This window comes from Anolis sagrei, chromosome 6 (assembly GCF_037176765.1).
Source record: "Anolis sagrei isolate rAnoSag1 chromosome 6, rAnoSag1.mat, whole genome shotgun sequence".
Classification (NCBI taxonomy): Eukaryota; Metazoa; Chordata; class Lepidosauria; order Squamata; family Dactyloidae; genus Anolis; species Anolis sagrei.
The window spans coordinates 6,458,826-6,471,971 of record NC_090026.1 but is presented as its reverse complement, the minus strand read 5'-3'; the positions used below and the strand labels follow the sequence as shown (position 1 = coordinate 6,471,971).

Here is a 13,146-nt window from a genome sequence, read left to right as displayed (position 1 = left end):
CTGATTTTCCTCTTTCTTCCAACTTAGGAGGCCTATTCGGTAGCGCGGCAATTCAATCTCATCCCCCCTGTCTGCGAACAAGCGGAGTATCACATGTTCCAGCGGGAGAAAGTGGAGACGCAGCTGCCGGATCTGTACCACAAAATCGGTAAGAGAAAGGATGGAATAATAGATCCTTGCAGAGGAACACATGGAGGATAACTTGTGGAAATGATACGGCTCAGTCAGTGCATCACATACAAAATAGGAGACTATAGAATCATAGGGTTGAAAGAGACAAAAAGAGCCATCCTTCCCAACCGAATTCTGCTTTTTGTGCTTCTCCCATTAGGAGTGGGAGCCATAACCTGGTCCCCTTTGGCCTGCGGACTGATTACCGGGAAATACGAGGACAGAGTCCCCGAAAACTGCCGCGCTGCCATGAAAGTAAGTTCTGTTAAATCTTTCCTGCTATGCCCCTATCTTATGCATTTTTTTAAAGCTTTGGGGGGATATTTGGGAGACAAATGCTCCCAAACTCCATTGTTTATGTCCCAAACAGGCACATATTTGCATTTCTCTGCACTGTCTTGACCATCATGGGAGAGACATGCTCCAAAACTCCATTGTTTATGTCCCGAACAGGCACATATTTGCATTTCTCTGCACTGTCTTGTCCAGGCATGGGAGAGAAATGCTCCTAAACTCCATTATTTATGTCCCAAACAGGCACACATTTGCATTTCTCTGCACTGTCTTGTCCAGGCATGGGAGAGAAATGCTCCTAAACTCCATTATTTATGTCCCAAACAGGCACACATTTGCATTTCTCTGCACTGTCTTGTCCAGGCATGGGAGAAAAATGCTCCAAAACTTTGTTTATGTCCTGAAAAGGTGCATATTTACATTTCTCTGCACTGTCTTGTCCAGGCATTGGAGAGAAATGCTCCAAAACGCCTTTGTTTATGTCCAGAAAAGGCGCATATTTGCCTTTCTCTGCACTGTCTCGACCAGGCATTGGAGAGAAATGCTGCAAAACTCCATTTGTTATGTCCCAAACAGGTGCATATTTGCATTTCTCTGCACTGTCCCATCCAGGCATGGGAGAGAAATGCTCCAAAACACTATTGTTAATGTCCCAAACAGGCACATATTTGCATGTCTCTGCCCTGTCTTGTCCAGGCATGGGAGAGAAATGCACCAAAATGCCATTGTTTATGTCCCAAAAAGGCATATATTTGCCTTTCTTTGCACTGTCTTGACCATCATGGGAGAGAAATGCTCCAAAATCCCATTGTTTATGTCCCGAACAGGCATATATCTGCATTTCTCTGCACTGTCTTGATCAGGCATGGGAGAGAAATGCTCCAAAATTCCTTTGTTTATGTCCCGAACAGGCACATATTTGCCTTTATTTGCACTGTCTTGACCAGGCATGGGAGAGAAATGCTCCAAAACTCCATTTGTTATGTCCCAAACAGGCACATATTTGCATGTCTCTGCACTGTCTTGACCATCATGGGAGAGAAATGCTCCAAAACTCCATTGTTTATGTCCCGAAAAGGCGCATATTTGCCTTTTGTTGCACTGTCTTGTCCAGGCATGGGAGAGAAATGCTCCAAAACACCATCGTTTATGTCCCAAACAGGCACATATTTGCCTTTCTCTGCACTGTCTTGACCATCATGGGAGAGAAATGCTCCAAAACTTCATTGTTTATGTCCCAAACAGGTGCATATTTGCATTCCTCTGCACTGTCTTGTCCAGGCATGGGAGAGAAATGCTCCAAAAGTCCATTGTTTAGGTCCCGAAAAGGCACATATTTGCCTTTCTCTGCACAGTCTTGACCATCATGGGAGAGAATTGCTCCAAAACCCCATTTGTTATGTCCCAAACAGGCCCATATTTGCCTTTTTCTGCACTTTCTTGACCATCATGGGAGATAAATGCTCCAAAACGCCTTTGTTTATGTCCCGAACAGGCACATATTTGCATTTTTCTGCACTTCTACCCTGTAGAATTACTGCATTTTCTTCCATCCAAATTCTTCCAATCGGTATTGAGCATTAATACGTGTTAGCACTAAAAATAAGCCGTACTGATGGTCAGTGATGCAACAGATGGTACCCGGCAGACACGCACACCAATCCATTTGCTGACGAAGTCCGGCATCATCCATTCACAACAATTAACTCTATACAGCTTATCCCTGACTGGCAATCTAATTTCCTGCAGTAATGGGACCTCTGGGCTAGGATAGACACCCCCCACCCCCCTCCACCGCTTCCCCTAAAGCAGATTGATGGAATAAGGAGTCCAAAGGCTTAAGCGGGAATGCATCTTCCACCCGAAGGGTGCAGAAGTAAACAAAGAAAAGCAAAGTGTCTGCCAAGGTTTGCTAGTTCCACCGCCCCACCTCCCTGTTTGTTGACCCCCTTCTAGGGATACCAATGGCTGAAGGAGAAGCTGCAGAGCGAAGACGGGAAGAAGCAGCAGGCCAAAGTGAAGGAGCTGCACCCCATCGCAGAGCGCCTGGGTTGCACCGTGGCACAGCTGGCTATCGGTGAGAGGAACATGGGAGTGTTATTTCCTATTTAATTGTGTGGTACTTACTTTGAAAGTAATTGTTAAACTCCAGAAACTTTGCTTTTGTGGATGCCACAAACTATACATCTTTCTATCCATCTTTCTATTTATCTAGCTAGCTAGCTTTCTATTTATCCATCTTTCTTAATTAGAATTTTATTAATTTTTATATAGATTACAACGAAAGAGTGAGAACAATAAAGTATAGGAAAGTGAGGAAATAAAGAAAAAAAGAGAAAAAATAAGAAACAAAAAAGTATACTAAAATCCCAAATAACCCCCCAAAAATAAAAAAAATTCTACAAAATTTATCCATCTTTCTATCTATCTATCTATCTATCTATCTATCTATCTATCTATCTATCTATCTATCTATCTATCCATCTTTATATCCATCCATCCATCTTTCTATCTATCCTATCGATCTATTTATCTACCTTTCTATCTATTTACCTCTCTATCTGTCTGTCTGTCTGTCTATCTGTCTATCTATATCTTGATTTATTTCTGTTTATCTATCTATTGAGCCATCTTTCTTTCTTTCTTTCTATTTATATTTCTATCTATCCACCTATCCATCTATCTATCTATCTATCTATCTATCTATCTATCCATCCATCCATCTTTCTATCTATCTGTCTATCATCTATCTATCTATCTTTCTTTCTTTCTTTCTTTCTTTCTTTCTTTCTTTCTTTCTTTCTGTCCATCTTTCTATCTATCTGTCCATCTTTCTATCTATCTATCTATCTGTCTATCAATCATCTATCTATCTATCTATCTATCTATCTATCTATCTATCTTTCTGTCCATCTTTCTATCTATCTGTCCATCTTTCTATCTATCTATCTCCATCCATCCATCCATCCATCCATCTATCTTTCTATCGATCCTATCGATCTATTTATCTACCTTTCTATCTATTTATCTCTCTATCTATCCATCTATCTATCTATCTATCTATCTATCTATCTATCTAGATTTCTTTCTGTTTACCTATCTATTGAGCCATCTTTTTTCCTTTCTTTCTATTTATATATCTATCTGTCCATCTATCTATCTGTCTGTCCATCTGTCCATCCATCCTTCTATCTATCTATCTATCTATCTATCTATCTATCTATCTATCCATCCATCTTTCTATCTATCTATCTATCTATCTATCTATCTATCTACCCATCTATCCACCCATTTTTCTATCTATCTGTCCATCTATCTATCCATCTTTGTATCTATCTGTCCATCTATCTACCTATCCATCCATCCGTCCATCCATCCGTCCGTCCGTCCGTCCGTCCGTCCGTCTGTCTGTCGATCTTTCTATCTGTCCATCTTTCTTTCCATCCATCCATCTTTCTATCTAGAGAGACTCAATGAGATATCCATTGAAAACCTATTGCAAAATGTGCTGCAAGATGTCCCTCCCACAAAGACAAAGTTTTTGCAATTTAATAAACTTTCCCATGTTTCTATGATGGAACCAATTAGGAAATGACATTCATATCCCAGGAACAAAAATCGTATTACGTAAAATAAAGGCAAAGGTTTCCCCTTCACTTTAAGTCTAGTTGTGGGTGGTGGTGCTCATCTCCATTTCTAAGCCAAAGAGCCGGCGTTGTCCGTAGACACCTCTTAGGTCATTTGGCCAGCATGACTGCAAGGAATGCTGTTACCTTCCCGCCGAAGCGGTACCTATTAATCTACTCACATTTGCATGTTTTCAAACTGCTAGGTTGGCAGAAGCTGGGGCTAACAGCGGGAGCTCACGTCAGTCCCCCGATTCGAACCTGCGACCTTTCGGTCAGCAAGTTCAGCAGCTCGGTGCTTTAACCCACTCCTTCTTGAGAACATAATGTAATACCAAGTATATTTTATGGAAGAGTAGATGTTTTGGGGCAACTGAAATAACATTTCTGAGGATCAGCTATTTATTTTGTGCATTGGCATTATCTTTGTTCCTAACAGTTCAAAGAGACAACCAGGTATATCAGTCTAACAACTGAGGAACCTAATTAGCTTTGTATAAATACTGATGGATATTTATTTACCACTAAAGAGAAGATTCACTCAAAGGAGGTTTTTAGCTCTTCACAGGAAGACAATACAAAATGGTTATGATTATTCCAAATGGAATGAATGCCAATTAATCTTCCTGCCTGGCACAATGGGGTTGGACTGGGTGGCAGAAGCTGGGCCTAACAGTGAGAGCTCACTCCCTGGATTCGAACTGCCGATGTTTTGGTCAGCAAGTTCAGCAGCTCAGCGGTTTAACCTGCTGCACCATCAGGGGACCTTTGTGTTACATAGCACAATAATACTACAAGAGATTCTCAGTTAACCCATGAACACCTATGGAGATTGGGAGCTCCCGATTCAATGTGGTTTCCGGTTGCTTGAGAGTTACTACTAAAAATAGGCCTAATTAACTCTATATTGGCTTGATATTAATACTGATGTTAATATGCATTTATGTATATATGTATTAAGAGCCCCTGGTGGCCTGTCTAGAAAGCAAACTGTTTGTTCCGATCCCCAAAACACTGCAGAGTCTTGCTCACAGTAAGCAGAGTTTTTATATCATAGCCTTGTATGGTATCTCATCAGCTTGAATAAGGACACTTGAACCCCATGGGGGCACAAGTGAGCTGCTGAACTTGCTGACCAAAAGGTTGGTGGTTCAAATCCGGAGAGCGGGGTGAGCTCCTGCTGTTAGCCCCAGCTTCTGCCAATCTAGCAGTTCAAAAACATGCAAATGTTTAGGTACTGCTTCTGCGGGAAGGTAGCGGTACCCCATGCAGTCATGCCAGCCACATGACTTTGGAGGTGTCTATGGACAACGCCGGCTCTTTGGCTTAGAAATGGAGATGAGCACCAACCCCCAGAGTCGGACATGACTGGACTTGATGTCAGGGGAAAAAACTTTACTTTTATTTATGTATGTATGATTAATCATACATAAATTATTATACCAAAATCGATAAATACACAACATAAACGATGACAACCTATACCAGGCATGGGAAAACTTCGGTCTTTCAGGTGTTTTGGACAATTTCTAACAGCCTCAGGCGCTTTCCTTTTCCCCCTCAGCTGCTTAGGCGATGAAGCTAGACTGCTGCCATGGGGCACACATGGGGCTTCCCTTGTTGACTGTGCAGAATACAAAATCGGTTAAGTTGGGCGTAAGTGGCTGAGACGGAAAAGGAAGGGGCCTGAGGCTGTTAGGAATTGTGGGAGTTGAAGTCCAAAACACCTGGAGGGCCCAAGTTTGCCCATGCCTGACCGATACATACATAAACTCTGCATTGGCTTAATATTAATATGTATTTTCTATATGTATGACTATGTTTCAACATATGTATATATTATAATAACAAAATGGATGGGTGCACAACACATCCGGTGACAACTTATATTATAACTCTGTATTAACATGATATTAATATGTATGTATATTATTGACAATGCATATATTGTAATCACGAAACGGATGGAGGCACAACATATCCAGCAGTTTGGAAAGCTCTAGGTCAGTGGTTCTCAACCTTCGTAATGCCATGATCCCTTAGTACAGGTCCTCATGTTGTGGTGACCCCCCAACCATAACGTTATTTTCGTTGCTACTTCATAACTTTAATTTTACTACTGTTATGAATCGTAATGTAAATATCTGATATGCAGGATGGATTTTCAGTCACTGGACCAAATTTGGCACAAATACCCGATACGCCCAAAATTTGAATACTAATGGGGTTGGGGGTGATTGATTTTGTCATTTGGTAATGCTGGAGTTGCTGGGATTTATAGTTCACCTTAAATCAAAGAGCCTTCTGAACTCCATCAATGATGGAATTGAATCGAACATGGCACACAGAATTCCCATGACCAAGAGAAAATACTGGGAAGGTCTGGTGGACATTGACCATGAGTTTTTGGAGTTGTAGTTCACCTACATCCAGAGAACACTGTGGGCTCAAGCAGTGATGGATCAGGACCAAACTTGGCACAAATACTCAGTATGCCCAAATGTGAACACTGGTAGAGTTTGGAGAAAATAGACCTTGCCATTTGGGAGTTGTAGTTAGAATCATAGAATCATAGAATCAAAGAGTTGGAAGAGACCTCATGGGCCATCCAGTCCAGCCCCATTCTGCCAAGAAGCAGGAATATTGCATTCAAATCACCCCTGACAGATGGCCATCCAGCCTCTGCTTAAAAGCTTCCAATGAAGGAGCCTCCACCACACTCCGGGGCAGAGAGTTCCACTGCTGAACGGCTCTCACAGTCAGGAAGTTCTTCCTCATGTTCAGATGGAGTCTCCTCTCTTGTAGTTTGAAGCCATTGTTTTGCGTCCTAGTCTCCAAGGAAGCAGAAAACAAGCTTGCTCCCTCCTCCCTGTGACTTCCTCTCACATATTTGTACATGGCTATCATATCTCCTCTCAGCCTTCTCTTCTTCAGGCTAAACATGCCCAGTTCCCTAAGCCGCTCCTCATAGGGCTTGTTCTCTAGACCCTTGATCATTTTAGTCGCCCTCCTCTGGACACATTCCAGCTTGTTGGGATTTATAGTTCACCCACAATGAAATAGCATTCTGAACCCCAACAACGATAGAATTGGACCAAACTTTCCACACAGTACCCCCATGACTAAAAGAAAATACTATGTTTTCTGATGGCCTTTGGCGACCCGTCTGACACCCCCTCGCGAGCCCCACAGGGGTCCCGACCCCCAGGTTGAGAACCACTGCTCTAGGTGCTCTCATTGAGGTAGTCAAGCAATAGAAGTGAATGGGGTATTTGAGAAGAAGGCATTGCAATTTGGGAAAAGCTTTAACGCTCTCCTTTACATCCCCAAAGCCTGGTGCCTCCGCTCCGAAGGGGTCAGCTCCGTCCTGCTTGGGGTCTCCAGCGCTGACCAGCTCATTGAGAACTTGGGCTCGATTCAGGTGAGGATCACAAGCACCAGACCTCTTCCCCTTTTCCTCGATCATACAAACTGTAGGCATGATCCGCTTCTGTAATGACAACATGGAGAGGGACTCTATGGCAGGCACGGGCCAACTTCGGCTCTCCAAGTGCAACTTGGAGACTGCAACTCCTGGTAGACTGTTAGGAGTTCTGGGACTCAAAGTCCAAAAGACCTGGAGGGCCGAAGTTGGCCCATGACAGTACTAATGTTGGAATAATTCTGTTTTAAAGTTTATAGTCTTTAGGTTTTATATTGTAGGTTGTATTGCTTTTGGCACTGTTGGCCACTTTGAGTCCATGTGAAGAGAAAAAGCAGCACATAAATAATAATTATAACCATGACAACAACAACAACAGAGTGGTTATATTTTTTTTATTTATCTATTTTTAAATAGCATTTGGTTTAATTTTGTTTTAATGTTTACAGTCTTTAGGTTTTATATGTTAGGTTGCTTTTAGCACTGGACGTTGCTTTGAGTCTCTCTGGAGAGAAAAAGTGGCATGCTTATTATTATTAGTATTATTAGTATGCTGCTTTTACTATGCTGCTATACTGCACTATTATTATTATTATTTGTATGCCATTTTAACATGGTGTTAAACTGCATCATCATCATCATCATCATTATTATTTGTATGCCATTTTAACATGGTGCTAAACTGCATTATTATTATTATTATTATTATTTCTATGCTGCTTTTAATATTCTGCTATACTGCACTATTATTATTATTTGTATGCTATAATATAATAATTATTATTTGTATGCTATAATAATAATAATATGCTGCTTTTACTATGCTACTATAGCACACTATTATTATTATTATTATTATTATTATTATTATTTGTATGCCATTTTAACATGGTGCTAAACTGCATTCTTCTTCTTCTTCTTCTTCTTATTATTATTATTAGTATGCTGCTTTTACTATGCTGCTATACTGCACTATTATTATTATTATTTGTATGCCATTTTAACATGGTGTTAAACTGCATCATCATCATCATCATCATTATTATTTGTATGCCATTTTAACATGGTGCTAAACTGCATTATTATTATTATTATTATTATTATTATTATTTCTATGATGCTTTTACTATGCTGCTATACTACACTATTATTATTATTTGTATGCCATTTAACATGGCGCTAAACTGCATTATTATTATTATTATTATTATTATTTCTATGCTGCTTTTAATATTCTGCTATACTGCACTATTATTATTATTTGTATGCTATAATATAATTATTATTATTTGTATGCTATAATAATAATAATATGCTGCTTTTACTATGCTACTATAGCACACTATTATTATTATTATTATTATTATTATTATTTGTATGCCATTTTAACATGGTGCTAAACTGCATTCTTATTATTATTATTATTATTATTTGTATGCTGCTTTTACTATGCTGCTATACTACACTATTATTATTATTATTTGTATGCCATTTTAACATGGTGCTAAACTGCATTATTGTTGTTGTTGTTGTTGTCTGTATGCCACTTTTAATATGGTGCTAAATAGCATTATTATTTTGAAACACAACAAGATGAGTCCACCGCAGACACTCTGCTGGCATTATTATTATTAGTAGTAGTAGTAGTAGTATGCTGCTTTTAACATGGTTCTAAACAACCTTATTATTATTATTATTATTATTATTATTATTATTATTATTTGTATGTTGCTTTTAATATGGTGCTAAACTGCATTATTATTATTATTATTCCGTTTTTATCATGGTGCTAAACTGCATTATTATTATTATTATTATTATTACTATCATTATTTGTATGCTGCTTTTAACATGGTGCTAAATTGCATTGTTGTTGTTGTTGTTATTATTATTATTATTATTATTTGATACACCACAAAATTGGTACACAGCAAACAAGATCACTCTGCCGGCTGTTGTATTGGATCACAGGTCGGACATTTCCCAAGTGTTGTTGTTGTTATTATTGTTATTATTATTATATTTGCAGTCCACTTCTATTATAGTGCTAAATTGCATTATTATTATTATGGTGATTATGATTTGTATGTCACTTCCAATATGGTTCTAAACGGCATTAATTCCACAGTATTGACACACCCCAAGGTGCATCCGTTATCCTTCCCCCTTTAACCCTGTCTCTTTTCTTTCTCCCTTTGCAGGTCCTGTCCCAACTGACGCCGCAAGTCGTCCAGGAGATTGACGCGCTCCTGGGCAACAAGCCCAATGCCAAAAAGGAGTCCCGGGCGTAGGGGCACGTTGGCGCCCGGGGCTGTGCACGCTCTTGTCCCGACAGACTGCAGATCCCATCGCTCTGCCGTGTGGGGGGGAGGCTGCCGTGAGCCCCCGCCCCTGGCCCGCACTCCGCCCGCTCCCTGCCAGCCGCTGCCTCTTAGATCCGTGGGGCTGGGCGCCTCGGAGCCGCTTTTGCGCATGAACCAAATATCCGTATACTTCCAACGTTGGATGGCGTGGGGCGTTTGGGGCCCCTTCTGCCCCACAGCAGCTGCTTAGATTATACAATACAACTATATGGCATGAGCAACACTCCGCTATGGGATCGGTGGGTGAGAGGCACCGCCGCCCGCTATAAGGCCGGGATCTTATGGCCGCTTTTGCCTCTCTGTTTTTCCCCATATCAATAGGTCTGATTTTGGGGTGGGGGGTAATTTCCTTTTCAAAGTGGGGACAGGCACGCTGTAACAAGGGGTGCGTCTACACCAGGCATGGGCCAACTTGGGCCCCCCAGCTGTTTTGGACAGTAGAAAGGCATTGCCTATACCTCCAATGTGAAGAAATACAGTTCTAATGGACATGTGTTCACAGCACAGTTCACTAAAAGGGCCCTCCAGGTGTTTTGGACAGTAGAAAGGCATTGCATATACCTCCAATGTGAAGAAATACAGTTCTAATGGACATGTGTTCACAGCACAGTTCACTAAAAGGGCCCTCCAGGTGTTTTGGACAGTAGAAAGGCATTGCATATACCTCCAGTGTGAAGAAATACAGTTCTAATGGACATGTGTTCACAGCACAGTTCACTAAAAGGGCCCTCCAGGTGTTTTGGACAGTAGAAAGGCATTGCATATACCTCCAGTGTGAAGAAATACAGTTCTAATGGACATGTGTTCACAGCACAGTTCACTAAAAGGGCCTTCCAGGTGTTTTGGACAGTAGAAAGGCATTGCATATACCTCCAATGTGAAGAAATACAGTTCTAATGGACATGTGTTCACAGCACTGTTCACTAAAAGGGCCCTCCAGGTGTTTTGGACAGTAGAAAGGCATTGCATATACCTCCAATGTGAAGAAATACAGTTCTAATGGACATGTGTTCACAGCACAGTTCACTAAAAGGGCCCTCCAGATGTTTTGGACAGTAGAAAGGCATTGTATATACCTCCAATGCGAAGAAATACAGTTCTAATGGACATGTGTTCACAGCACAGTCCACCGAAAGGGTGAAGAAAGTAGATATGTGATCCTAGAGCAGGGCAAACTTTGGTCCTACTGGATGTTAGGAATTGTGGGAGTTGAAGTCCAAAATACCCGGAGGACCCAAGTTGGCCCATGCCTGGTGTAGACGCACCCAAAGCAAGGAGGAAGCAGGAGTCAAGTGGGAAGATAAGCACACACTGCTCATAAGAAGAGCCTTGGGGCATCGTTGTTGCAGTGCCCGATGGGTTATTCCATTTCGATTTGGGTTTTTTTGGTTTTTCTCTATTGTTTTGTGTCATCCTTTCATCTTTTTTTCCTCCCGCCGTTTTGTTTTGCAACAGTGCCAGTTACAATAAGCACAAGGGTCCGAGTTAGCAAGCAGGAAGGGTCACCTGCGAGACATTTAAAAGCACAAGGCTGGGCTGGGATGCAGGGCAAAACAAAGGGGTGAGTCCACACTGCACAACGAAAGCAGTTTAAATCCATTTTAAGCTGTGCCTTGGTGCCATCCTGGGATTTGTAGGTTGGGAGTCTACTAAAGAGTCGTATTCTCATCCCCTTGGAGTGTCTTGATTGAACCTTTAGTCCTTTGGGAACTATAATCCAAGGGAGTGGGCTATAAATCCCAGAGCCTTGGTGTTTAATGTGGGCTCAGACTAGGGATGCCCTATGGATTCACCATCGGAGAACGAGGTGTCCCCAACAGTCACCATAACTAGGAGAAAGAGGAACTAAACCTACCTTTAGTTACAAAATATTTATAAAAATATTCTCTGTGTGTTGTATATCTGAAAGTGTAAAAAAATACATAATATTAAAAATATATATCTATATAAAAATGTAATGTTTGTTTGTGGGATTAACATAACTCAAAAACCACTTGACGAAATGACACCAAATTTGGACACAAGACACCTGACAGTTCAATGTGTGTCCATCACCTCTAAAAACACCAAAAAAACCCCAACAGAACTGACTTTTAAAAAACCCAAAATACACCATATATACATATACACATATACTCATTTACATATACAGATGCACACATTCATACACACACAAATATACACATACATATACATATGCCCACACAAATATACATATATACACATATATACATATGCACACATACATGCACACACATACACATATACACATGCACACGCATATACATATACACACACAAAAATGCATATAAGAAGTACATATATACACAATATGCATTTACACATATAAACACACAAATATACAAATATATACACACAAATATATACACATACACTCATATATACACCCACATATATATGCACAAGCACACACAAATATACACATACATATACATATGCACACACAAATATACATATATACGCACATATACATATGCACACATATATATATACATATACACATGCACATGCATACACATATATACATACAAATATACACAAGCACACGCATATACATATACACACACAAATGCATATAGCAAGTACACATATACACAATATGCATATACACATATAAACATACAAATACACAAATATATACACACACATATATACACCCACATATATATGCACAAGCACACACAAATATACACATACCTATACATATGCACACACATATACATATATATACACACACAAAAATGCAAATAGCAAGCACACACATATACATATACACATACATATACATATATATACACACACAAAAATGCATATAGCAAGCACACACATATACACAATATGCATATACACATATAAACACACAAATAAATATATACACACAATTATATACACATACACACATATATGCACCTATATATATATATATATATATATGCAAATACACATATAGGCATAAACACAAATATACACACACACACAAACACATATACTCACTCACCAAACACATATACACAGACTGGGCCACAGCAATGCGTGGCAGGGGACAGCTAGTATAATATAATGAGTTTGTTCCTATGTATGGAGACTTTTGGGAACACCCAGTACGTCAAACAAGCTGAAGTGAGAGGGTGGGTTGAGCAGAAAGGACTTACTTAGGCTTCGACTCGGTTGGAAAAGTGATTGTTTGGATTGCACCTCCCATTGGTCATACTGGGCTGGGGGATTCTGGAGACGAGAGTCCCACCAAAAG

At 40.2% G+C, this 13,146-nt stretch overlaps 1 protein-coding gene across 4 annotated transcripts in view; it reads left to right on the top strand.

Moving 5' to 3' along the window:
• Positions 1-12,145, top strand: part of KCNAB3 (potassium voltage-gated channel subfamily A regulatory beta subunit 3) — an 88,113-nt gene extending 75,968 nt beyond the window's left edge. The window contains exons 11-15 of one of the 4 annotated variants that reach the window (XM_067469720.1): positions 28-148; positions 332-426; positions 2,422-2,542; positions 7,424-7,512; positions 9,714-12,145. In XM_067469720.1, the coding sequence (XP_067325821.1) occupies positions 28-148; positions 332-426; positions 2,422-2,542; positions 7,424-7,512; positions 9,714-9,803 (516 nt within the window). In that variant the 3' untranslated portion in view covers positions 9,804-12,145. The remainder of the gene's footprint in view (positions 1-27; positions 149-331; positions 427-2,421; positions 2,543-7,423; positions 7,513-9,713) is intronic. The other 3 variants (XM_067469721.1, XM_067469722.1, XM_067469723.1) reach the window with 3 other exon arrangements.
• Positions 12,146-13,146: the final 1,001 nt, after the last annotated feature.